We start from the raw sequence: 26,107 nt of genomic DNA, 5'->3' as shown, positions 1-26,107 counted from the left end.
GTTATACATACCAATTACAAGAAAAGAATAAAATAACACAAACTAGCATCAAATAAAAAATAAAACAAAATCGAATAAAATGATGTGGATACAAACAACTTAAAGGGATATTTCCCCCCAAAATAAAAGTTCACACATTGTCTACTCGCCACTATGCTCCATCTTCAAAAAACAACAGAGTTAAGAAAAATAACATGCTTCCATACTGCTCCATACTTACTATTATTATTGGATTTTGCTGCTGCAAAGTTTACATCTGAGACTGTGAAGGATGTAGCCTGTGTTATGTTCACAAGTGTTGTGTCCACCCTATTTAAATCAGTTAACGATCCCTTCAAGGACACAAGCCTTAGAGTACTTGATATTTTTCCGTTTACTCTTAAAGATAATGACAGACACATCATTTTGAATTGTAGTGTTTCTCAGTTTCTGTGAGTAAAGAAGTTTAAAACCAAAAGCTTCACTCAGGAACATTATATCAATATTTAAACTTGGAGGAAATAATGTGGCATTCATCATGATAATTATCGTTATCGACTGTTAGATATTATTATCATTGTTGTTGTTGTTGTTGTTGTCCTCTTTACTGCTGCCGCCGTGCTTTTATTTCGACAGTGGCTTTCAGTCTTGGGACTTCCGCCTCTCAGCTGTAGTTTTCTGCGGAGCCGCTCCGCTGCTGCCGTCTTGCGCTGCTGTTTTCTACCCGTCACCGTCTCTCCGGCCCCGGCGTCCGACCAGCGACCGACCCGCAGCCACAGCCGCAGAGAGCCGTCAGAGACATGTGTCACCCGTGTGCCGAGGAGGCGAAAGACCGCGGCTGCAATAAAACAGGTGGGTCTTTCTCCTCCGGTCACAATGTGTGTGTGTGTGTGTGTGGAGCGGAGGGTTTTTAGCTGCGCGGCTCGGCGAGACTCCTCTGCCGCAGCGAGCTAACCGGGCATCGGTGGGAGACACGGTTTCCTCCCGCCTGTTGTTGTGTAGAGGAGCGGCTGATAAAAGGTCGCGGGCAGGATTATATTACATGTTGTTTCTACAGTGCCCCTCACAGTTCGAACTGAGGGAATATTCTCCACCATGTATCAGTTACATCAGCTGAAGGGCCAGCAGGTATTGGGACTGGAACCATTCTATCAATGGAACAAATACAGATGCAGATTTTTGATATAAATAGTGCAATAACATATTGTAATAAACTGATAATAGCCTCATTGAATTAGTTAGCAATTTTCTAGATTTAAGTTCTATATTTTCTATGTAATGATTATCAATAACACGCGTAGACTGTGCACACGAGATACAAATACAGACATTCTATATAGATAGTGGAACTCTGGGTTAAAACCCCTAAAACCATAAAGCCAATGTTGTTTAACCTGTAGTATTTCTATTATTAATTAGATGGTGTCTGCTCTATGTGGCAGAGCCTATTCATCAATCGACCAGATAATTAATCGGCAACTTTCTTGTTTTGAGCTTCACACAAATAAAGCTTTTATGATTTTCTCTGTCACACAGTGCAAATATACCTGGAAATTATCATTTTTCATTTCCAGGTCTTTGCACTGTTAGTCAGACAAAATACCACATTCTGGTTTGGGGTTACATTCTTCTTCATTTTAGTCTAGCATTGTTTTGATTTGTTGGCTCTTTTCACAGCTTTTTACTTTTGCTTTTCTTGCCCTGTGTGTGTGTTTGGAACTTCTGGATGCCAACATATACTTTGTTATCAATAAAGTATCCATCTAATGACCAATATGTCTACGTATAGATATCCCCCTGCTCTGCGGGAAGTTATTACAGACAACCCCCTCTGTCATTCCATAAACAAAACAAACTAAAAAATACATTGATACGGAGAATAATCAATTAATTATTTGCAACCCTTGTACATTCCTTAATGTGTGTTTTCATCGTATCACAAACGTCGAAACGATGCATGAGGCTATAGCGATATGTAATACACATTTAAGAGCTTATATGGTCGATGGTAATTGTTTTATGTTTGTGTAACGTCTTTTATTGCGTTATTGTTGTCCTCTGTGGAAAAGGGCATCGGACTGTGCAATACAGGCCAAACAACCAGTCACGTTAGAGCTAGCCACATTAGTCTGATCATATCATCAGCACAGGCTTCTACAAAGTGGATTTGAATGGCCTTTAATTCAGGTGTGTGGGCGGGGTCGAGAGAGAGAGAGAGAGAGCTACATAGTCAGTGCTGTCTTCAAGCAGAAAGGAGAAGTGGGTTATTGTCAGTCAGAACCAGTTCGACCTGGTCCGGACTGCCCTGTCTCGCCTCAGTGTCTCAGAGCTGCCATCGCCAGCCGTGGGCAGATGGGCTGATATCTGAAGCTGCAATAACTGGGTTTCCTGCAGATGCCAAATAGAAAGGGCTTTTGTTTTCAACGAACAGTATAAACACTCACAGATATCCAGTGTCCAATGATGTAAGACTGAGGGAGCATTAGAGAAGCTGGAACTTGGAATGTTCTTTTCATAGGATCTTCATATGTATAATAGAAGTTCCGAAATTGTCTGGACCAAATTTCTGGACATTTACAGCTTAAATCAGTAAATTCATGATTCTCTCAGTTGCTATGATGTTAATCAAATACTTTCAGGGAGAATACTAAGAGATGTGACAAACCCAAAAGTCACACATCAGTCTAAATGGATTTAATGAAAGAATAAGCTTGAATTCTTTCCTTCCATACATCCACCAATGTTCTACTTATTCTGTTAAGGGTTTCAAGGAAGCTGGCGTTCTTCCCAGCATGGATTGGGCAGGATGCAGTGTAACATGTACACACACAGAGAGAAAAAAACAATTACACCCAACACACAAACTCAAGTTATGTTATTTTTCTCAGCAAAGGGTCTTTGGACATCTGAAGGTAACAGCAGCTCCTTAAGGAAACAAAAAGATTACCACTTATCACATAAGGCCTCAGGTACAGTCGGCTGTTACATTCAGAACTGTTGCCTTCCTGTGAGGTGGGAAGGTAGCCAGGGGTTGAGTTTTTTTTTTTCTGGGACTATTAATTAAGTTTGTTCATGTTATTTTGCAGATTTCCTTAAAACCTTACAACTTTTTCCGAGGGAGCTTTAGATGGAGAATATGCTGCGAAAAAGACAAACGAGCCAGGATCTTTGTCTACATGAGAGTTAAAAAACTGAGTGTCCTTGAGGAAAATTGTACTTGACTTTGTATTATATCGGCTCTCACAGCAGCCAGGTTCATCTGTGCCTCTCTCAGCCTTTTGGACCAAAATTGCCAGCACAAAAGCAACTCTGTTCTGTTTGGGAACAAAATCTGAGAAATGAACAGAGAACCAGAAGAGGAGTCACTATGTAATCCACTCCGGACATTTTTCTTTTTTAATTTTAAGGTTAGGACACCATTTTCCTGTAGTACTGTTTGTACTGGTGATCAGGCTGGGGCGGTTTGGAAAGACTAGACTACCTTCACCACGGCCAAACATTAAACCACACTGAATTCACCAGATCCAGGTTTTTATTTGGATGGGATCCATAAATAATTATAAGACTGATTAAAGAAAATGTTGAATCTCACAATGTTAAGGAAAGTGACTTTTTTTTTTTTTACTGGATCCTTAAAATTTCCCAGATTCAGATCCACACCAAAATGTATTAGGTTCTTTCCGGACCCTAAGCGCATCCTTTCCTGCAGGTTTCGTGGTAATCGATTCAGTAGTTTGGGGGTAATCTTGCTAACAAAAAGTAGATCAAGTACTTAAACAAAACTTAAATGTTATTTTAGACTTTATGAGTTTAGTCACTTTTAAGCCTGAAGCATGCTTCTGCGTTTTCACGGGCCCGTAAGCGCAAGAGCCCTTCCGGGTCCCTTACGTGCTTATGTATCCCTCCTTACGTGCTGACGTGGCTATGTAAATAAACAATCGACGAAGAAGAAAGAAGGCGTCTCTAAGGTCGTCTCGACAAAAAGCATTACTCCGCCTAGTGTTCTGGCGCGGAATTGCTTTGTAAGACGCGCAACGGTTGGGGAAGCATGAATGAAAACGAGTCTTGCGCCACAGCGGCGTGAAAAGACGCAGCCGCAGTCGCAGAAGCATGTTTCAGGCTTAAGAGTTTAACTCTTGATCATTGCTTTTTGTGTGGCCAGAAGGAATCTCTTCTGAAACTTGTTTTTATCTCGCCGCATGTTAGATTAATCTCTATAGTTACAGTTTAATTATTAATCATTTTTAGTTGATCGGAAACATACCAACTAGTTCAAGTTTCTCCAGCATCTGGGTTTGGCAACAGTGAAAGTGAGCAGATGAATGGTTTCAGTCTAAACAGATGTAAATGTATTGATCTGGGCTTAGAGGTGTAATTAGTCTTTTTGCCATATATAAATAATCTACACTGGTGCCTGTGTTTTGGTGTCTGTGTTTAATACCATGTGAATGATGGCACTGAGAGTTGTTCTGACAGATGCTGGGCTCTCTCTGTGCTGTAGTATCTGAGTTGAGGTGAAGCAGCAGCCGAGCAGATGAGGCCTGCACCGACTGTACTGCCATTCTGGTTTGAACCGGATAAAACAAAGCTTTTTTTGTTAGCTATCCGCTTTCATCCTTCTACTGTAAGAGTTGAGTAAACGGGGAGATACCGTTTTTGGAGAGATTTCTTTTTTCTTCTTTTTCTTTTATATCGGCTACTCCCAGTTTAAAGAGGTAGCATGGATCATACGATTATGATCTTAGATATACTAAAAGATAGGGTTGCCTGCAATAAACTTTTATTTTATGTTATAGCTGAGTCCATTAGGCTTTGAAACATCTTGTATAAGAAAAAAATGCTTAGGTTGCTGTAGTTCTTGCATTACATTACATTACATTACATTACATTTCATTTCATTTAGCTGACGCTTTTAACCAAAGCGACTTACAATAATTGCATTCGACCCCGAGGGTTACAGACCCAGAACAACAAGAATCAAGAAAGTACAATTTCTTCAAATGCATTAATTTACACATTTTCTGTATGAGAAAAGGGAAGTAGCTCAGTTGTGGTTTGACTTAGTGTAAATGCACGCCTTGGAACATCTTGAGGTTTGAGGGTTTGCTTTTAACATGGTCAGCATCACTTTGTTTCACTTTTATTAAGTTGAAGGTCTTGTTCTTGACTTGAATTCTGGGATTTTGTACTATCTGATCATTTACTCTGTAAGCAGTCACAACCCATTTAACAAAGGTCATCAGGAAATTTGTCTCTCCTGTTGTGTTTTGAGATGTAATTTGTCCTATGGCTTATACCTTTAACAATTAAGATAGAGGAGACACTGTTTAAATATGCTGTGAATGTCTTCAGATATCCCTCACCTAAGGCAGGCTTTTCATTCTATTGTATTAAATATAAAATTACCTTTGGGGCAAAAGTTACTGAGAGAAAGCACAAGTGCAAGCGTTGATCTTGGAATGATTGGAATAATTTCTCTGGAGCTGCCGATCGTTATCAGGCTTGGATTGATCGGCTTACAAACAGCCCAGAAATCCTCAAGTTGTTGGCATTGCAAAGTTGCATTTTTACCTCAAGTAGCACAGCCTTGCCAAACACTTAATATCCACAGTGATCATGTTGTTTCGGCTGTTTGGAGATTTGGTTAAATCCCTCACAAGCTCTTCAAAGATCTTTATTCCCTCACAATCTTCCAGCATCAGTAATTCAGCATCATTTAAGGTTTCAGAACATTGTAACGTGGAATAACAGAAGCCGGTGTGTGATTCTTTGTGATTACAAACCCACTTGCCTTTTGAGAGCCACAATTGTTTTGACAGTTCTAAAAATGTATAACTGCTTGAACATCAAGGTAGACACCAATTCATTTCTCCATTGTTGGACTGATCAATATTGTTAACTGACTAATAGTTTCAAATCTACTGCAGAGGGCTGCATATAACAAGTTTTCTCAGTATATATGGCGGTTTGCAAAATACCCCAAAACATTTCACCAACTGATTCCTAATTTCCTGCGTTTTTTTTTGTTTTTTTTAGATAACCCATCATGATTCCCATCACAGAGCTCCGGTACTTTGCTGACTCCCAGCCAACGTACCGTATCCTGAAGCCATGGTGGGACGTTTTCACCGACTACATCTCGGTCATCATGCTGATGATTGCAGTGTTCGGCGGTACGCTGCAGGTCACGCAGGACAAGATGATCTGCCTGCCTTGCAAGTGGGTGGTCAACAAGTCATGCGAGACCATGCCCCTCGCAAACAACACCTTTGTACTGGAACCCAAGGGCATTCAGTATGACCTCGACCGCCATCAGTACAATTACGTCGATGCCGTCTGCTACGAGAACGAGCTACATTGGTTTGCCAAATATTTCCCTTATCTGGTGCTACTCCACACTCTCATCTTCCTGGCCTGCAGCAACTTCTGGTTCAAGTTTCCACGCACAAGCTCAAAACTGGAGCACTTTGTCTCCATCCTCCTCAAGTGCTTTGACTCCCCGTGGACAACAAGGGCTTTGTCCGAGACCGTGGTGGAGGAGAGGGATCCCAAACCTCTCGCCAAAATGAATGGTTCGATGGACAAGAAGGCTTCCTGCGTGAGTGAGGATGTTGAGGCTAGCGTGCCCATGCTGCAACGAACAAAGTCTAGGATTGAACAAGGTATTGTAGATCGCTCTGAAACTGGTGTGCTGGATAAAAAAGAAGGGGAGCAGGCTAAGGCTCTGTTTGAGAAGGTGAAGAAGTTCAGGATCCATGTCGAGGAGGGTGATATAGTCTACCGCCTTTACATACGTCAGACCATCCTCAAAGTGATCAAATTTGTACTTATAATTAGCTACACAGCCTACTATGTACAATACATCAGGTTCAGTGTGGTGTGCACGGTGAACCTGAAGAAGCTGACAGGCTACAGCACGTTCTCTTGTGCCCACCCGTTGGCGACACTTTTCAAGATTTTGGCCTGTTTCTACATCAGCTTGGTTGTGGTTTATGGTTTTATCTGCATGTACACTCTGTGTTGGATGCTCACCCGCTCCCTCAAGAGATACTCCTTCGAATCAATCCGAGAGGAGAGCAGCTACAGCGACATCCCTGACGTGAAGAATGACTTCGCCTTCATGCTACACATGATTGATCAGTATGACCCTCTGTACTCCAAGCGCTTCGCTGTGTTTCTGTCAGAGGTGAGCGAGAACAAGCTAAGGCAGCTGAACCTGAACAACGAGTGGACCTTGGATAAGCTGCGGCAGCGCATCACCAAAAATTCCCAGGAGAAGCTCGAGTTGCATCTGTTCATGCTCAGCGGGATCCCAGACACTGTATTTGATCTGATAGAGCTGGAGGTGCTTAAGCTGGAGCTCATCCCAGACGTAACCATTCCACCAATCATCGCCCAACTTTCCAACCTGAAGGAGATGTGGCTTTACCACACCCCAGCTAAAATTGAGGCCCCAGCTCTGGCGTTCCTCAGGGAAAACCTAAAGTCCCTCCACATCAAGTTCACTGACATCAAGGAGATCCCTCTGTGGATCTACAGCCTGAAGAACCTCAGTGAGTTGCATCTGACTGGGAACCTGAGTGCAGACAACAATCGTTTCATTGTCATCGATGGACTCAGAGAGCTGAAAAGGCTCAAAGTGCTACGACTGAAGAGCAACCTTACCAAGCTGCCGCAGGTGGTGACCGATGTGGGCGTGCACCTCCAGAAGCTCTCCGTCAATAACGAGGGCACCAAGCTGATGGTGCTCAACAGCCTGAAGAAGATGGTCAATCTGACGGAGCTTGAGCTCGTTCGCTGCGACCTTGAGCGCATCCCTCACTCCATCTTTAGTTTGCACAATTTGCAGGAGATTGACCTGAAGGACAACAATCTGAAGACGATAGAGGAGATCATCAGCTTCCAGCACCTGAACCGGCTCATGTGCCTGAAGCTGTGGTACAACCAGATCGCTTACATCCCTATTCAGATCGGAACGCTCACCCACATGGAGAGGCTGTACCTCAACAGGAACAAGATCGAGAAAATCCCCAGTCAGCTTTTCTACTGCCGCAAGCTGCGCTTCTTAGACCTGAGTCACAACAATCTGACTAGCATCCATGCTGATGTGGGCTTCCTCCAGAACCTGCAGTACTTTGCTGTGACAGCAAACCGGGTGAGAGTTTAAAAAAACAAAACATTCAAAATTTAGTCACTACATGATTTCATTTTGCAGTTTGTCTCATTTCCTACACTTCCTCTTCCACCCGTCTATCTCTCTATCATGTGTAAATAAGATTAGCTGAAAGGCCAGATAAGGTATTTACAAAGTCAGCTCTTGTAAATGCTGAGATGGTTGTGGATAGGTAGGAAATTTTGGCTTTTAAGAGGTTTCTCTGTTTTGCAGTGATAAAAGGAGGCTTGATTTAGTGGCATGTTGCAAACACAATCCTGTTATGTACACAGCTGTCAAATTATGCTAACTGCAAACATGTTGGAGAACAGCCAGCCAGATAGCTAGCTCATTAGCTTTGTCACTGGCACGCAATATCCAAACATTTGCTGCTCGAGAAAAGTAGGACACATTTTTGAAGGAGCCTTTAAATGGGATAGCATGGTCGCACAAATGTGGCTCTGCTCAGATTTAATATTAACCTCTGTCAGTGGACCGAGCTACGTTCATCTGGTCACACCTGGCAATAAAATGTGTCCTTAATTTGTCTCTTGTGACCACTGGTGATCGGATTTCACTTCCCCGCTTTATGTGTGAACAACACGAAGGTCCTTTGTGTTCACAGAGAACAAATTATGTTGTTTTAAGACAGTTTTGTCATTCATATGTGGCCCAGGATGCATTTGCATTCACACAGCTAAAAGAAGGTGGCCACATTCTCAACGTACCATCTCCAAAGGGGTTTTTTGTGATCAGATTACAGAATGCGTTGGGATGTGTTCACACCTGTTCTGCATGTTAATAACAATTCTGAACGGGGTCTCAGACGCAAGCATTCTTCAATGCAGCCTCGGAAGAATGTAGCTTCTGAACTGAGACACACTTGTGTCTTCAAGGAAGTTCAGGTTTTCAGTAATCTTATAAATCCCCTTAATGTAGGATGTTGTGTATCTCAGGTGCACAGATCATTGATTCAGATATTTCACATCACAGTCATGGCTGGGCCGGTTCATAAGGCTTGTGGTGTGCAGTAGAATGTGCCAAAATGCTGGTTCTTTGTTTTGCCATGTTGTACTTTAGTTCAGGGAGATGCTGTTTTTCACTCAGCGTGGGGATCATATAGGATCATGTGTTTTCAGTAAAGGCTTCTGCTCTTTTATTGTGTTTGCTCATGTGGCTCTAGACTGAAAATAGATTCCAACAGGTTTGTGAGCAGCCTAAAATAGCTCAATTAAATTGGACCCTTCTTGTGTGTTAATGGCTTCACTCGACTACATCCTCTCTACACTGCTCTCACACTATTCAATTCAATTGTTTAATGGTTAATATTGTGTGCATGGAGGTAATTTGATAGGATTTGTTTCCTGTGCTGAGGTCTGTCTTGTGTTTTGTTTAATCATATATTTTATGAAAAGTATCTATTAACGAACCTCTTAATATAGTGGAAACAGCCACCTCATTTTGTTAATGCCGTTTGCCCCTATCTCAGATCCCTGCCTCCTCTGCTCATGTCATATGGATTAAAAATTGAAGTGCTCAGCCTTTCTGTTCCGTGCTAACTTCCACCCTCATTATTCTGCCTCTTGTCCTCTCCACCTCAGATCGAGACTTTGCCCCCAGAGCTTTTCCAGTGTAAGAAGCTGCGCACGCTGAATCTGGGAAACAACTGCCTGCAGACGCTGCCGTCACGCTTCGGAGAGCTCACCGGCCTGACCCAGCTGGAGCTGAGAGGCAACCGTCTGGAGTGTCTCCCCGTGGAGCTCGGCGAGTGTCGGCTGTTGAAGAGGAGCGGCCTGGTGGTGGAGGAGGACCTGTTCAACACACTGCCATCAGAAGTCAAAGAGCAGCTCTGGAGGGCCGATAAAGAGCAAGCTTGAGCCAAACCTCTGCAATGAACTGTAGGAAGAGAAGTTTGATTTAAGGGAGAAAAAAACAAGCAGTGGTTTTGTTTATAAAGCGAGCAAAACCTTGGTTTGAGGTATGCAGCATTGTTTGCCATGAGGGCACAGAGAAGTGACTATGAAAGCATAGACCACGGATTTCTAGACCTCAAAGATTTTTTTTTTTAATCTCATCCAACCTCGTGATGAGGTGTAATTTCATCCTAAATAACGGGCTACAGGGATTCAAGCAGGTGACGTCAAACCTGCATGCCACAGATGGACCTGTCTCAAGCAAACTTCTTATTTGGAAGAAGCCCCAAAAAGAAACAGAAGAAACTTTGCACGACTCAGCCTTGCCATTGAGCTCTACATGCTCACGATCACTTTGTCGCCGGCTGTGGGATACATCCACAAACTGAACATGCTCAAAGCAGCGTTTACCCTGCCATTCCTCTGGCCTTGTGGCGCAACATTTCACTTTAGACATTTTTACAATCACATTTGCAGTTGTGATGCAGTGTGACGACTGAAGACTGGCGGATGCTGGGACAAATTAACCGATCTGAAGATTTTGGTCTTCGTCAGGCTCTCGGACAAAATGACTTTGTGATGACGATCAACAGGTCATCACAGGTGATCTCACAGCTTAGGCCTTAACTTACAAAGAAAAGCTGTCAGATATTCATCGACAACAAATTCTACAGAACAAAGTCTGAATACCCTGCGGTATTTGATTTATAGTGTCAGCCTGTGGGCAGGATATCGTTCAGCCGTATTCACTGCGCAGTGGAGACAGATCACAGCAAGGCAACACAAGCCTGCTGGTCAACATTCAGATTGAGGTTTTTATACTATTACATGAAGGCATTTCTAACAGGTTGTTGGCGGAGCTAATCAATGGGTTTGTGTTAGAACAAATGCTTCATATAACATAAGGAAAGGCCAAATTTGCAATACAAAAGTTCTCCTATTTGCCAATTTTCCCGTTTGGTCTGTCCCCTCACCACCTCCTGCTATAACGTGGTATCTCTTGCTACATCCACACTAATATGTTTTTGATTGAAAATGCATCAATAACCTTCTCACAGGCTACTTCCTGGGAAAGTACCTAAGTAAGTTAATTAATGTAAAGCAGTTTGTCTTAGCACAGACATAGTGTCATGTAGAGATATAGGAAACCTGAAGTGGGTACATTAATAAAATCTCCAGACAAACAAATTAAGTGAAACTATTTTCTGTAACAGGAGCTGTGTTGAAGAAATGACCCATTCCTCTTGGACTGTTCATTTAGCTTCACACTGCATCTTATATTGCACGACTAAACATCACAAACTTAACTGATGTCTTATTAATTATGCGAGATGGGCCTTGTTGAAACAAACTGGAAAATGTATTTTAATTCTAAGATACACAATTCGGTGCTTTAAAATGCTACCACACTCTGGTATCAGGATTGAGCCTCTGAATCAAGCTTTGATTTAATTCAATTGTTTTTGCCTGTATATGACAGAGATAGAAGAGGGATGACGTGAATCAAAGGTCCCTGAGCACAACCAAACAATAGAGGATGCAGTGACATGTGATGCACTGTCACTATACAGCCAATAGAGCACAAATGAGGCTACATCCATTCTGCTACGTTAACTAACGTTAACTCTGCAATGGATACACCTGGGGTCCACATTACTCCGGAGTTCCAGAGCCACTACAACAGAGAAGTTTGGAAACACTGCTCTGTCTTAGTCCTAATGGGCAGAAACAGGAATGTTTGGAAACGCTGACGTAGACACTCACAACCTCTTTCTGGTTGGGTGGCCTTCTCTGATTCGTCAGGCTCCTACCCCAAGATTCAACGAGCCAATGAAAACATTGTTGTATGGATGTAGCCTAAGAAATGATTTTAAGATCATCATTGGACATACACCTGTAGTCAAAGATCTTAGGTGACCTTTGTTCAATTGAAGGCATGTTGCTTCACTGACCAGATGAGAATTACACAATGTCCTTGTGCTCACACATTTTGCTGTCACTGTATTAAAGCTACAGAGAAGCAAACATTCAGAAAACTCCCCGTCACAGTAGATGTCCTCATCATTTTCCACTTTCAAGTAACGCAAGCTTGCACATTAACCGGAGCAGAAATCAAGGTACTTTCTATGCTTAGTATGAACTATGAGCCCTCAGATGATTATTGCTTATATGACTCTTCCAAGTGGATGAACTGTAGACGTGAGAGATGACAGTCGTAACTTGCTGCCAGGTACTGCCTGTCTCAACAAGGCAAGTGTCGATGTTAGTGACTCAAGTGCCCAGTAGTTTGCATACTTCCCATCGTGTTTATACTCCTCAGTTCACTCCAGTGCTTTTTTTGTTTTTTAATCCTTCATGAGCAAAATGAGGACAAGCCAGAAGTTTCAGAAATAAGGAAACAGCTTTTAAACGACCTCCACCAGGGAAACATTTATTTGCAGGGAGAGTATGCAGAGAATGTGATTTCATGGTGCGTGCTGCAAATTAGTGCGACAGCGCTTTGTGCGCTTGAAACACTTTTCTTGTTGAGACGTTGGATTTAATAGCATCATTTGGTGTATTCCTGCTATGTTTACTCCAGCCAGGAGTCTCTAGTTGCTAATAAGGCCTTTCCCTTTACAAGCCGTACGCCCTCGTTAATGATCATAAACATCACGTCCATGAGCTGTTGTTTCTCATGTGAAAACAAATGTTTGACATCTCTGTTTCAAGCATATCAGTCGATACAGTCTGTGCTCTTACTGTTACCAGCTGTTTTTCTTTATTTCTTTACTTTAGCCATTTAAGAGTTTCAAGTGAGGTCTCACTGTAGTAACATGCGTGTACCTTTGCTCACAGTGAATCTTGTTTTACTGAGGCCTTAGCTGAATCCAAATGTCCTTAGAGGTCACCAGTGAAGTGCTCCCACACAGTCTTAAAGGTGCAGTCCTGTCTGCTCGAATGTGTTGACTAGCAACCGGTTCTAAAGGTTGCAGACGACGCCGGGCGCAAAGAGGAACAACTCTCAGCTCCTCCTGCATGTGCAACATCTTAAACATTTTTTATTTCCACTTTGGTGGTTCGCATTTGGTTTCTTTTTTATGGTGCCAAGTCAGCGCAAGAACATGTTTTTCCTTACATACCTGCAGATAGTGTCTGTTAACCTGTTGGATGCTAATGAAAATAATAATTGAGGTATTGGCACATTAAACTGCAAATCTATGTGCCTCTTATTGGGCTGGAACATTGGCTCTTTATGGTGGAGCCGTGCTGCTGACTCTCCTGCAGTGCATCATAGTGTCAAATTAGGACATTGACATGTTTTTAATTTGTCTTGGCCTTCATTTTCTGGTCATGTGATTGCAAATCGAATAGCCAATGCTGTATTTATATTTTTTCCCATCCTTATGTTGTGTTAAGGAGAAGTTCTGACATATACCCAACTTTAGATTCATTCTCGGTGGAGTAGGAGCACTACTTTACTCTGGAAAGTTCAGGAGTGTCATAGAAGTATTTCTCAGGGTGTCGCTGGGATCTTATTCACACCTCATCAGAATATTTGGATTTGCCAAAATAGTCATGTATATCTCTCCCTTTTCCATTTCAGCTTGGTCGTGGTCATTCCATCTTAACATTGTGACACCTGGATTTATATCCAAAAATATTTCTTGGTTTAGTCATTGGTCCACAGCTATGACTTTTGTCGTATTCAGTCCCTCACAGTCACTTCCCTCTGAGTCACGAGTGGAGCACATTTAACCTGTGGCCCCATTCCCTTTCCTGCACGTCAGCATCAGTGAATTAGAGCGAGTGTGCGACATGAGGTCAGTCATCCATTTGCCCAGCATTGAAAAGAGGAATTTTAATAGACATGCCTTTGGGTGGCAAAACATTTATAGCTTTTAGGTAAGTGTCATGTATTTTTGTAACACATTAAATAACCACAATCAACACGTTTAAAAGCTTTTTCTATTCTGTGCAAATGTGCTGAAAATAGTTTTTTCTTGTCACGTTTGCTTTCTGTCAATTTTAAGTTAAACCATGAAATATTGAAACTGCGTTTGCTTGTGAGTTGTGTATGCCTTAAGTAGTGCAGTTTGTGTGAAGCAGTGTAACTGATCCGTTTCCGAGCCACAGAGGGTTTTAACGGAGGTCCCACAATGACTTGCTTTTATTTGTGGGGGGGGGGGCCTCAGCTCCTGTCCCTAAAAACAAGACATTATTTCCCAACCTAGAGACGACTCTTGACAATCTAGCATACTGTAAATGGAGGTGAGCTCCCCTTCCAGTGTGCATGGGCATTGTGCAACCACCTCACATCATCTGTTAATATCTGTAATATGTCTGAGGAGTGATCCATTTTGGACATACACAAACCATTTCACTTGAAATCAAATTCAAAAATGTAACTGCCATGATTGCATTGACATCTAATATTTACCTATGTATAAAATGTTTTAAATACATGATTGTATTTACTATGTATGAAATCCATCTGCATTCTGACGCCTGTAAATCAGGGATATGTGAAAACAGTTGGTTGGTTTCAGGTTTCGTATCCACTTCATTTCACAGCATGAGTTGCTTGATGCTGAACTTGTGTGCATTATATTCATAGTGTAAGCTGCCCACGTACTCTAGCAACGGTCATTGCTGAATTCTAAGCCTGTAATCTGTATCACACATGTGACATGCGTGACAAGGCCTTTAATAATTAATTGTTGCCAAGTGGCTCGGACACTGGCTTTTTAAGCGTGATGTCTGTATGTATGAACAAATTAACTTTTGATTTCATAATGTTCCGACCCTACTTTTGTACCATTGATGATGAATAAACACTGAATTATGTCACATAGAATGTGTTAATTCTCCATCTGCCGAGTGGTTTCATCTTCCAGGGAAAAGTCCTGAGCTCTGACCAGGTTTGTCTGAGAAGTGGATTTTGTACACTAAACTAATAAAGTTACATTAACACTGCATTGCTACCGCTCAGAAATGAAAACAACTGATATATTATCTGAGATGTTTATCCTTTCCACCAGAGTTTGGCCTCATTAACCGAGCAGATGACAATTTTTGTTCATCATTTTTGTTGCACTGCTATATTTAAATCCTTCATTTAGATAAAAGTAGCAATTCTGCACAATAAAAGTACCTCATTGGAAACAACTGTAATTTAAGTATCAAAACTAAACTATTGCTCGTATTATTTGTAATGCATAAATGTTCAATAGCATTTTGCTGTTGTTGTTGGAGCTGGAGGCAACTGTTTCTCTGCTGGGTATAACTAGTAATCTATAATTAATCTAACTGCTGTCTTCAACATCAAATGTTAATCTGAAATGCAAATAGTACAAAGTGGAGTATAAGTATGTAATAAAACCGAAATAGAAATATTCAAATAGGAAGCTGTAGTTCATAGTACTACTTATGTAAATGAGTTGAAATTCCACCACTGCCGCTTTGCTCCTATAACTACCGGGAATGGCCGATAGATGGCCCTGTGAGTCATTTGAGTCAGAGCAAGGACACGGGCGACACCCAGAGGCCATTTGCGGCCATTGCTGCAGCACCGCCACGAGCGTTAGAAGGGCGAGGAAAGAGTTAAAGTCCAAAATCCTATTACAGCTCGGGGGGGTTACACTTTAAATGACTTAACAGGTCACATGGTCGGAAACCAGCGTTAACTGAGACACACACACACACACACACAGAGAAAGATTCCTGTGTCCGAGCTGAACAACATGGACTTCATGTCAGATCGTGATGTGCAGAAGGTGAGCGATGCAAAACTGCGATTTACTCAGTTTGATGTTGTTTGTGCAAAGAGGCAACCGAGCTGTGAAGGACTCCGATCACCCACATGTGTTTTACATGTTTATATCAGTGCAGTTTATATGGAAGTGTGTGTGCACACAATGGACTCATTACATAACACGCTGCAGCCACAAGTAGATGTAACCCACCTATTCAAATGGAATGTTGAGATCTGTCTCTTAAAGCTACATTCTTCGTGTGGAACTGAGACAAGTGTTAGTAGTGCTTCGTCTATATTTGATCTGTATTGATGTAGGAACATAGGCAGGGACACAGCCAGGGAATATATACATAATATATATATATATATATATGGATGATATCAACCTTTAAGAGATATCTCAGAGCATATTTAACAGCAAAAATCGAATTGAAATGAAAATTGCCTTTAGCATGTACATTTTAGGGCTATATTGCAAATCATTTCTTAATGAGCTTAGCCGTTGATTATTTGACAATAAACCAATTAATTCTTGTATTCAAAACTAGTAAATTCGCAGTCGAATTCATCAAAATAGCTGCCAATCAAATTTATGTTGATTGACTAATTGAGCAATCAAGTAATTGTTGCATTTCTTATGTTTCACCTGAAATAAAAAAAACAAAGATTACTTCAATGCATCTACAGTATATGTGAAGTGAAACAAATCCATTTGATCCATTGACCAATCAATGGAAAAAGCAACGTTTTCTTATTTTGATATTCAGTTTAAAACATTTATTGATTCAAAAAAAGCAAAACACTCCTCTTTACCAACTTCACATTTCTTAATTGTATATGATTGCAAACTGAATATCTAGTGTTGCTTAAACAAAACACCATGTTAATAGCCTCATCTTGTGTTGTGGAGATTGTGATGGCCACTCTATTTTATTTTACCGACCAAACAAAAAAAACGATCATCAGTCACAGTCTCATTTTCAATAGATCGTCACAACCAGGATATAAACACATCGAGACTCGTTCATTTTCTGTGCTCTGTTTTTCTTTAATTATGCAATTTGATTTATTTTATTTTGCTAAAGTCATGTGTTGTTGAAGTGAATCTGTGAAAGTGACCCTGCATCCCTCTTGACAGTACATGGAGGAGGGGTACGTGGTTCTCGACGGGCTGCTGACCTCCCACGAGTGTGACGAGCTGAGGCAGAGGATGTCGGAGATCGTGGAAGACATGGACGTGCCGGAGCACTGCCGCACCACCTTCTCCACCAAACACGACGAGCAGCTGAAAACGCAGGTGACCTAGTGAAGAGTACCGGGATCAATCTTTTTACCGCGACAGCAGTTTATTCACCAGCATTTCTTTCACATGCCTTCCACCACTTTGCACGTAAAGATGCAGGTAAGCTTCTTTTAAATACAGAAATTCAGTGAGTACCTCTAAGGTCACAGTCTGTAGTGAAGATATATTATCTCTCTTTGGCCTCGACCCCAGACGTCCTGCCTCTCATGCGAATACTGAACTCTTATGTCAACAGTCAGTATCAGTGTGTGTGTGTGTGTGTGTGTGTGTGTGTGTGTAACAAATGACTCTCTGGCAGATCAGGTGACCGATGTTAACATTCTGATCTGCAGGGGAACGCTGACTATTTTATCACCAGTGGAGACAAGATACGCTTTTTCTTTGAGAAAGGAGCTTTTGATGACAAAGGTGAGCGCTGTTCGAATGATCTGCTAATTAATAAAGAAGTTAATAATAAGATGGCGAAATGCAAGATGTGACTGGTAATGCTTTTCTTGACCTGCAGGTGAATTCATCATTCCAAAACAGCGATCACTGAACAAAGTTGGTCATGGTAAAGATTTCTACTTGTATTTTCCTAACGACATGTACATGTGTACTTGTGTTTTTACCTACCTAATCCTGTTCTTCTTCTTGCAGCGCTACATGCCTATGAGCCATTGTACAAAAAAGTTACGCATTCAGCCAAAGTTCAGGTGAGTGATTGTTGAACTGGGTATAAATGAATGATGAAAAGGAAGAAGTCACAGAATAACCAACACTCATTTTCTCTTAGGGCATCGCTAAGAAGCTGGGACTCGAAAATCCTGTCATACTGCAAAGCATGTACATTTTTAAGGTAAAGAATCTACCTGCCTACCTACCCAATACATTTACCTACCTACCTACCTATTTAATAATACCTACCTACTGACCATTTTCTTTCTTAACTAATTCTACATGGGTTGTTTAGAGTAAGCCATAATTTTTTCCTTCTCTATCTTTTCCAGCAACCAGGAATAGGTGGAGAAGGTAAGAAAATCAAGAATGTTATGATATTTCTCATTTGATCATTTTATTACTAAATCCATGTATGTATGTGTGTATATTATTATATATGGATATGTGTATATGTTATCACTACGTTGATTTAAAAAAGCTTCTTATTAGTACTATACATTCATGCAAAATTATTCTTCCAATTTAAAATCTTCATATTACAAGTTTGCTTATGAGTGTGTTTATATTAAACCTGTGTTTAAAATATAAGTGTGTTTATATTAAAAGTGTGTTTATACTAAAAGTGTGTATACTATGATAGTGTCATGTGCGAGTGTGAATTCAATTCTTGTTTCTCAGTGACACCTCATCAAGACGCCACATTTCTGTACACGGAGCCTCTGGGCCGAGTTATGGGGATGTGGATCGCCTTGGAAGACACCACTCTGAGCAATGGCTGTCTGTGGTTTATTCCAGGGTCACAAAACAGTAAGATTCATGATATACTGGAACTCAGCTTGCTCTGTAGTTTACCATTCTATTATTAAGTAACATGGACGGATGATTTTGGTATTCGCAACCAGTTTCTGTGCATATTCTTTGCATGTCAAGGTTCATCCATCTCCTCTCCTCAGGTGGTATCTCCCGCCGTATGGTGCGTACCCCAGAGGGCACCTTCCCCCTGACCGACTTCACTGGGAAAGAGATGGAGTACGATGATGAGAAGTTTATTCCTGTTCCAATTAAAAAAGGTAATTGACTTCTGTCTTAAATTTTGCATTTGCAACTAACAAGTGATTGAAGTATTAATCTGAGTGAGGATGTATTGTGGATTTACAATTTGTCCCTTAAGTAAAAGACATCCAGTGTTGTGGGGACACACATGTTTTTTTTTTTATTATTGTGACCAGCCTCACACATTACATCTTTACAGCACCATAGCTCAGGTCAGGTTGAGAGAATGATTCCACAATAAAAGAATATCTGACCAAAATAATGACTTACACTGGTTTGAAGTGGCCATATACATTGCTACATTTTGAATTTGGGATAAGAACTTTGATAAAACAAGTAAACTATGATAGAAATTGACATGACCTTGATGAAAATGAACAGATGGGTTAGGCGATAATAATTATTGATTATTTTCCATCGACCCCTCTGTGTTCAGGTGGCGTGGTCCTGATCCACGGTGAGGTGGTGCATCGCAGCGCTGAGAACAAATCCGAGGACTCTCGCCACGTCTACACCTTCCACGTCATGGAAACCCAGGACACCCGGTGGAGCCCCGACAACTGGTGAGTGTGTGTTCAGAGATGTTGGTGGATTGGAGTTGTTTCCACTGGTGACAGTTAGTCAGGGCGTTTCCAGCAGCAGCGCTTCCCACAGTCGGCACAAAGAATGAACATGTAATCCTAAAACACTGTTTACTTGACATATACTATATAATTTATGTGAGAAAAATGCAGCGTTTGTTGAGCTGAATCCATCAGCAGTTAAAAACAATTTAACATTGTGAACATTGGTGAACTTGGTGGTTTTACTGTTTTTCTGCAATGACCAGGAGCTTATGGTGGCCTGTTGGTAGCTGAGGTGTGAAAACTATACCTATCACTGTGTAACTAAACATTATTTGACTAGTATTTGTAATGGTCTTATACTTGTCTGGTATGTCACAGATGAACAGTTCCTTGGTTTTATTAGAAGTAAAATACTCCGACACATGTTGGTTTCCACTTGTAGTAACTTATGGCACATGGCAGGTCTCTTCCCTGGCACTGTGCGTGTGCGGTGGTGACTCGTCCCTCGCTTTTGCCTGTGGCGTCCCCGCATGTAGACCGCATGATTAGCATTTCAATGGCAGTGCACCGGGCTTTATGAGGTTACACGTTCCCGCAGGCTCTTTCCTTTCAGGCAGAGAACGGGTGGCCAGTAAATAAAAAACACCTCAGACTGAATCCAAACAACCGATGAGAACCAATCAGATTTCAGATGAGGTCTTATCAGTAAAGAACCAATCCTGTGATACTTTGGTAAAGATTCTGTATAAGAGACATTTTTCAGGCTGTCCAGACATGCTCGGGTTTATTTAGTTGCTGTCTGATAAACTCTGTTGCAACATACTTTGGACGACTCCAGTGGTCTTCTTTTCTGACTCAATCCACTCTGAGGGGTGGTTGGAGCAGGACTCTGGGTTCTCTGTTTCCTGGCCTCCGACAGCAGCTTTAACAAGACTTTAAAAACATTCAAAGGACATGGTGTCTCTAAAAATTACAAATATATATTAAAGTCTTATAAGACAAATCAAGTGCATTTAAGCAGTATTTACTTGTATGATTATTCTAGCTGTTAGTAGTGGAATTCTCTCTAAATTGCTTTCAATGTAATTAACTAGGGTCACTTTAAATAAAAATCAGCCGAGATGAGCCTTTCATTGTCGTTTGATTCCAACATCTTAGGCATCACATTTTTTAAACACACAAATCGGCCAATATAATAGTATTGGAAATGTTTGGCTCCCTTATATAGGCATTGGTCTATCCCAATCCGGCTCTATACAAAATCCAAAGTTTTTATTTTGTGCAAAAACATCCTAAAAGGTTCGTAGTTTATACTTAGACTCTTTGTTTCCCAAAAGTAAAAACAATAACGAAGTGAATTTTGTACTAAAAAGACTGGATCTATGGAGGATCTCTACTTGTTCTGTTTATCTCAGCGCTCCAAAGCCTTTTGTAAGCTGCAACACTTGTTGTGAATTTTGTCCTCATCATGTAGATTGTGCTCTGAGAGTGGGCCATAGGAACAGGCTGAATGATAACAGCATGTTTGTTTTAATGAAACTATTCTGTAACTAACCTGTGATGTTTCCATGTGTTTGCTCTTTAAAGGCTGCAGCCCACTGAAGAGCTTCCTTTCCCTCCCCTCTACACCAAGTGAAGGACATCTGGCTGCACAGACACACACGATCCCATCTTTCCTGAAGAGCGACCAACATGTATGAACAGTTTCAATCATAGCTCATGTGCTCATGGCTGTTTTTGTATCTTCCATGAAACCATGTGTTGCTCTGAGCTGCATGTAGATTACAGACCATCGAGAATGTTTGTGTCCTGATACCGAATGTGAATTTCTGAATATGCTTAGAAATTAATTTGAATTGAACCCTTTTTAAAAAATACAACTGATCTTTAGATCTACTTTTATTCAGCGTCTCATCAACATTTGCACAAACCAGCATTTCTCTTGTTCAAGCTAATTTTCCTTTTCAGCTTTGTGTTTAAACAAGATGGCAGATTCCTATTTTTACAGACAAGCAGTGAGCAACAAGTATGTTGATTTTAAGACGAAACTCAAGAGAAAAACATCTTTATGTATGAATGATTTTTAACAACATCCAAACTTTTTTTGATACATTTGAAATCAAACTGAGAAACCAAAGGGTTAATGTTGGCGCACAGGTGCCTCTTCTCCATTCTCACACCAGCATTAAACAAATGGACTGAAAATTGGAGGAATATCATTTTTATCTTTCTGTCTGGATGCTCTCGACATGCAATATTACATTTTTTAAACATAAGGGTGATGGCAAAAATAAAATACTAGAAGAATCATGCAAATTAATCGTCATCACATTAAAAAAAGAACTTTTACAGATGAAAGTAAAGTTAATTCATTCTGAAAACACATTTCAGGCTCTGAACTGATGCATCCTCACATCTCAGAATGATGACATCAAACATTGACTGTATATAAAGATGGACGACATGACGGCTCCCCAAAACGTCTTGATTGCGCCCCTGGTGGCTGGATGCAGTATGGGTCATACATTTAGCCTCCATGTTAGTACATGGAACTAAGAACTAAGAAGTCCAATAATTTTTTCAAAGATGGTTTCTGTAATTTTAGGTAGTTGTTAGTTACTTGATGCTATAAAAACGAGTCGAAACATCGTGACTGAGAGCAGAGACTGACTTGCGATTGGTCGAGTGCTTCGTATCAGTGGGAGCTAACTTCCACGGCTCCATCTCCTGATCACTACTGTAAAGCCGCGTGTCTCCAGGTGACGTCATCGCTGCAAGATGACAGCGTTTGAATCAATATTTTTAATATTTGAATGATATTTTTGCTTTTTTTCTGGATAGTTGAGGTCAAAGGCCACGCGTTGTCCATTTTTATAAACAGTCTATGGATCTAGCCGAATGATATTTCTATAAATTAAATCATTTAAATGAATGTTAGGAAGGCCCTGTGGTCATCAGTTTGGCCCAAATCATATCTACAGAGTCCAAAGGTATGTGATGAAGGCTGAGTATCACAAAGATATGTATAAGTTAAGTTTACCTTTTAAAAGGTCCCATCAAACCACAAGAATATGAAGCAAATAAAACGTACCGAACAAATATACTGTAGTATATCTGTGTACATGTTACAGTACTGGATTTCACATTAGTGTCATGCAAGGACCATGGTGAGTTTCTGCCATACTGAAGTATAAACCAGCCCTTGAAAATGAGTTGAGCGGGGCGGCCATGCTTTCATCTACAGCTTCTACAATAGAAGGTAACGTGTGATCGAAAATTTACTTCTTAAGGCAAATGTTCACATCAGTGAGTCCTTCGTCGCATTGCCATCTGCCATTATCCAAATCATATCATAATAATGAAAAAGGTTGATTAAGAAAAAGACATTTCAACTAGCTAACTTTAAATAATGTTCTTCAAAGGCAATACAGAAGGCATATAATTGCAAGAAAGGGACAAGATAGGACAACCTCCTCATGGACGATCGAAATGTGCCTCTTAGCAGTATCTGTGTATTCAGAATTCAGTGTTTAAAAAGACATTTTGTACTTTTCTAATCTTCTTTTGCATAAATTAGCTGTTATTGTTAAGTACCTTCATGTCAAGATGGGGACTTGCAAAATGGCCCTACACCACAGTTGTCACATAGCTCAGAGAATATTTAGAAGCTCGTCTTCACATTTCTTTATAACTTTGTGTTGGTCCCCTTCCTCATGCTGATACTGAAATGACTTTTGATCTGAAGAAGCTGTCTTCAGATCACAAGTCAGACAGAGGGCACATTCTGTTGCTCCCACACTGGTTTGCTGACATAAAAATTGCCAGGCTCAGTCCAGCTGTCAGCTTTTCATCATTTCTTTCTTGCCAGTGTAAACGACTCCATCGATTCCTAAAAGGGACTTCTTTGATCACTTCGAGTATCTTCTTATCATCCCAAACTGACCATTCTTGCTTCCCCCCAGGAGACGGTGTAGGACAGGGGGTGGAAACTGTTTTTGTCTGGACCATCTGTCTGTTCAGAGCATCAGCAGGATGAACAGGTAGAGTGGGAGAAGAAGGTTGTCTATTTGAAAGGTGTAGGCCTCCAACATGGCCACCAGGGTTATGGAGCCAACGATCCACGAGTAGGTGGAGTTCAAATTGATACCCCCATCGAAGATGAGAAACATGGCCACAGCGATGATTTGGGCAAACACAGATGTTGCAGTCCCCTCCATGGTTTTCTTAGTGCCAGGCCAGCGAATCTCCCCCATGGTGCTGCCAAATATGGACGCCACAGTGTCTCCGACCCCAACAGCCAGCACACCTGCATAAGGCACCAGGCCACCCGCACCAGGAAGTATCCCCTTCGGGGCACAGGGCCCAGGGAACAGCCATATGGGCAGAGACATGCCTAGTAGCAGGTAGACATGGGTCAGTATGAGAGGCCCAGAGTCACGCTCATCCAGGAACAGTGTGAGCAGCTGCCTGAGCAGCTGACCCAGTGGCCTGATCCGAAAGTACCGCACGTACTCCAGGAACAAGAAAATAGCCAGGCAACCCACAGATGCCACGTGAAGCATCTGTCTGTCATATATGAGCCCTGGAACATACGTGGCCACGACTATCAGATGGAAGTACTTCCTGACAACAGTCGAGGCCTGGTGCTTCTTGGACCCAGACTGGCGCTGGTAGTTCTGGTGTAACACAACACAGGTGGCCACGACAGCCAGAAACACCCAGTACCCCAACAGACAGAGTCTTCTGTCATTTAACGTGAGAAAGTCCAGCAGCCACATGATGGGGTGCCGGCCGATGAACAGGGAGAGCCACGGCATGAGGATTCCCAGACACAGGACGGCCGTCATCATGTGGAAGAAGAGCGAGGACACCCAGGTCTCGGACTCCATGAAACAGAAGAGCAGGGCGAAGAAAACACCCAGCAGCAGCGAGCCCACCACCACCACTGGCAGGAAATAGTTCACTGGATCTCCTTTGACCTCTGCCAGGTTCAGGGAGCGCTTGATGAGTTGGTTGACGATGAAACTGATTCCGCCGACAATGAGCAGCGCCTCTCCGGGTGTGAAGCAGCGCGGCAGCAGATAAAGCACGATCAGGCTGAGATAGACGAAGATCAGGAGTACCTCTAACACCTCGATGACCTCAGACACCGTCAGCGTCTGTTTGGTCGTGTAGAGAATGGCGCTGCCGGCCATGCCTGCGATCACACAAGTGTTCGTAGGCACGGGTCTGGTGATACCGAGCGCAATCAGAGAGAGAAACAGAGCCAGCATCATGCCTGTGATGGTGACAACCATGGAGAAGCGCTCAAAGTAGACATTCCCTGAGTCGGAGCACTTTTCTTTCAGTACCAGGCCGAGCAAGGGCATCACCATGGAGGCCGGTACAATGCCGCTATTCGCTGATGGCCGAAACTGGAACACAGCGCCTCCTGACCGTAGCAGACGGTCCCATTTGTGCTGCACGTAGAAAGCCTGGATGACGAGGGCTATGCTGCACCAGGAGTGCTGGTTCCAGACCGCCATGTGGACGCATAGCACCACGGCAAAGACCACGGTGGACTCCACCAGCACTGGATTGATCTGCATGGCTGCTGCCGGGCGGAGCCCTTTGCAGGCAGGGAGTGAGGAAGCCAGCGTGGAGGGTTGGTGTAACGGAGCAGATGGTCAGCAACAAGGATGGCCTTCTTCTGTCAGTTCCTCGCTCCAGCACACTTCATCGTTTGGCCGGCACTTTTCAGAGAGAAGAGGGGAAGAGACATTAGATCCGGAGGAAAACTTTGAAAAACAGATTAATTAAGAATCTAGGATATCTTAAAATTCGGACAAACTTGTGACACTGGGTGTATTGTAGGCCCATGACCGATCTTAGCTTTTCCCCAGCAGTGAACTTTGGTCATGCTTTATCAGCTGCCTGCCATGAACTATGATCAGACTGAACATTCACCCAGTCACTGACACACACACACACACACACACACACACACACACACACACACACACACACACACACACACACACACACACACACACACACACACACACACACACACACACACACACACACACACACACACACACACACACACACACACACACACACACACACACACACACACACACACACACACACTTTTGTTCCCTTTTGGGGGGGGGGGGGTCGGAGTCGCTGCACTGACTTTCTGCTGAGGCTGAATCAGCGGTGCTAGCATCGGGCTACCACATCTCAACACATCTGATGGACACGGTGAAAATAAAGCGCCAGACAACACAACATCTCCCCTGGTCTGTTCCATCCTTTGTGCACATACATGCCGCAGCAGTGAGAGAGCAGTCCCTCTGCAGAGCGGGGATGATGCTGCTGCTGCTGCTGCTGCTGCTGCTGCTGCTGCAGACCGGAGCAGCATCGAGCTAACTAGCGGGGAAACAGCTGAGGGCAGCGGCTGAGCTTCACGCCACAGCGACGAGAGAAGCGCTAAGAACCTGACGGACGAACACATGCGAACCTACCACACAGCAGCAGCAGCAGCGATGGACGGAGGGGTGAGCCGGAGGTTCTGCTTTCTGTCCTTTGTCGGCTGCTCCTCTCACACCCAGCAGGACGGGGCCATATTTGACAGCCGGGTCACGTGGTACGAACGTAAAAAAAAAAAAAAAAACGTCTTAACCCTTTGATACGCAGCGTGGGTCAGAAGTGACCCGGCTCCGTTTTCATTTTCTATATCTTTGCAGTGAATGAATTTCA

At 42.3% G+C, this 26,107-nt stretch overlaps 3 protein-coding genes across 5 annotated transcripts; 2 read left to right on the top strand and 1 right to left on the bottom strand.

The window, feature by feature from the left end:
* Nucleotides 1-667: 667 nt before the first annotated feature.
* Nucleotides 668-14,896, top strand: lrrc8aa (leucine rich repeat containing 8 VRAC subunit Aa). Its single transcript, XM_062413597.1, has 3 exons — nucleotides 668-831; nucleotides 6,016-8,134; nucleotides 9,733-14,896. The coding sequence occupies exons 2-3, from the start codon at nucleotides 6,026-6,028 to the stop codon at nucleotides 10,006-10,008; spliced, it is 2,385 nt and encodes a 794-aa protein (XP_062269581.1). The 5' UTR covers nucleotides 668-831; nucleotides 6,016-6,025; the 3' UTR covers nucleotides 10,009-14,896.
* A 767-nt stretch (nucleotides 14,897-15,663) lies between these two features.
* Nucleotides 15,664-21,568, top strand: phyhd1 (phytanoyl-CoA dioxygenase domain containing 1). Of its 2 annotated transcripts, XM_062413601.1 has the most exons (11): nucleotides 15,664-15,800; nucleotides 16,920-17,078; nucleotides 17,417-17,492; nucleotides 17,590-17,637; nucleotides 17,724-17,779; nucleotides 17,860-17,922; nucleotides 18,074-18,095; nucleotides 18,423-18,551; nucleotides 18,698-18,814; nucleotides 19,234-19,360; nucleotides 20,951-21,568. In XM_062413601.1, the coding sequence occupies exons 1-11, from the start codon at nucleotides 15,768-15,770 to the stop codon at nucleotides 20,997-20,999; spliced, it is 879 nt and encodes a 292-aa protein (XP_062269585.1). In that variant the 5' UTR covers nucleotides 15,664-15,767; the 3' UTR covers nucleotides 21,000-21,568. The 2 variants fall into 2 exon arrangements, with proteins under 2 accessions (XP_062269585.1, XP_062269586.1); XM_062413602.1 differs by lacking the exon at nucleotides 15,664-15,800 and having other exon boundaries at nucleotides 17,045-17,183.
* Nucleotides 21,452-25,988, bottom strand: dolk (dolichol kinase). Of its 2 annotated transcripts, none has more exons than XM_062413599.1 (2): nucleotides 25,873-25,988; nucleotides 21,452-25,095 (listed from the first exon to the last, which is right to left on the bottom strand). In XM_062413599.1, the coding sequence occupies exon 2, from the start codon at nucleotides 24,949-24,951 to the stop codon at nucleotides 23,380-23,382; it is 1,572 nt and encodes a 523-aa protein (XP_062269583.1). In that variant the 5' UTR covers nucleotides 24,952-25,095; nucleotides 25,873-25,988; the 3' UTR covers nucleotides 21,452-23,379. The 2 variants fall into 2 exon arrangements, with proteins under 2 accessions (XP_062269583.1, XP_062269584.1); XM_062413600.1 differs by lacking the exon at nucleotides 25,873-25,988 and adding an exon at nucleotides 25,194-25,251.
* Between the last annotated feature and the right edge of the window lie 119 nt (nucleotides 25,989-26,107).

The sequence above is a fragment of the Platichthys flesus genome, chromosome 19, assembly GCF_949316205.1.
Source record: "Platichthys flesus chromosome 19, fPlaFle2.1, whole genome shotgun sequence".
NCBI lineage: Eukaryota > Metazoa > Chordata > Actinopteri > Pleuronectiformes > Pleuronectidae > Platichthys > Platichthys flesus.
The sequence above is the reverse complement of the archived record's forward strand: the minus strand, read 5'-3'. Positions and strand labels throughout refer to the sequence as shown.

Excerpts from the sequence above, each read along its gene's own strand:
- lrrc8aa (XM_062413597.1), top strand. The coding sequence starts at position 6,026 with ATGATTCCCATCACAGAGCTCCGGTACTTTGCTGACTCCCAGCCAACG. Across the intron at positions 8,135-9,732 it reads TTGCTGTGACAGCAAACCGG|ATCGAGACTTTGCCCCCAGA; the intron begins GTGAGAGTTTAA and ends TCTCCACCTCAG.
- phyhd1 (XM_062413601.1), top strand. The coding sequence starts at position 15,768 with ATGGACTTCATGTCAGATCGTGATGTGCAGAAG. Across the intron at positions 17,493-17,589 it reads AGGAGCTTTTGATGACAAAG|GTGAATTCATCATTCCAAAA; the intron begins GTGAGCGCTGTT and ends CTTGACCTGCAG. Across the intron at positions 17,638-17,723 it reads ACTGAACAAAGTTGGTCATG|CGCTACATGCCTATGAGCCA; the intron begins GTAAAGATTTCT and ends TTCTTCTTGCAG.
- dolk (XM_062413599.1), bottom strand. The coding sequence starts at position 24,951 with ATGCAGATCAATCCAGTGCTGGTGGAGTCCACCGTGGTCTTTGCCGTG.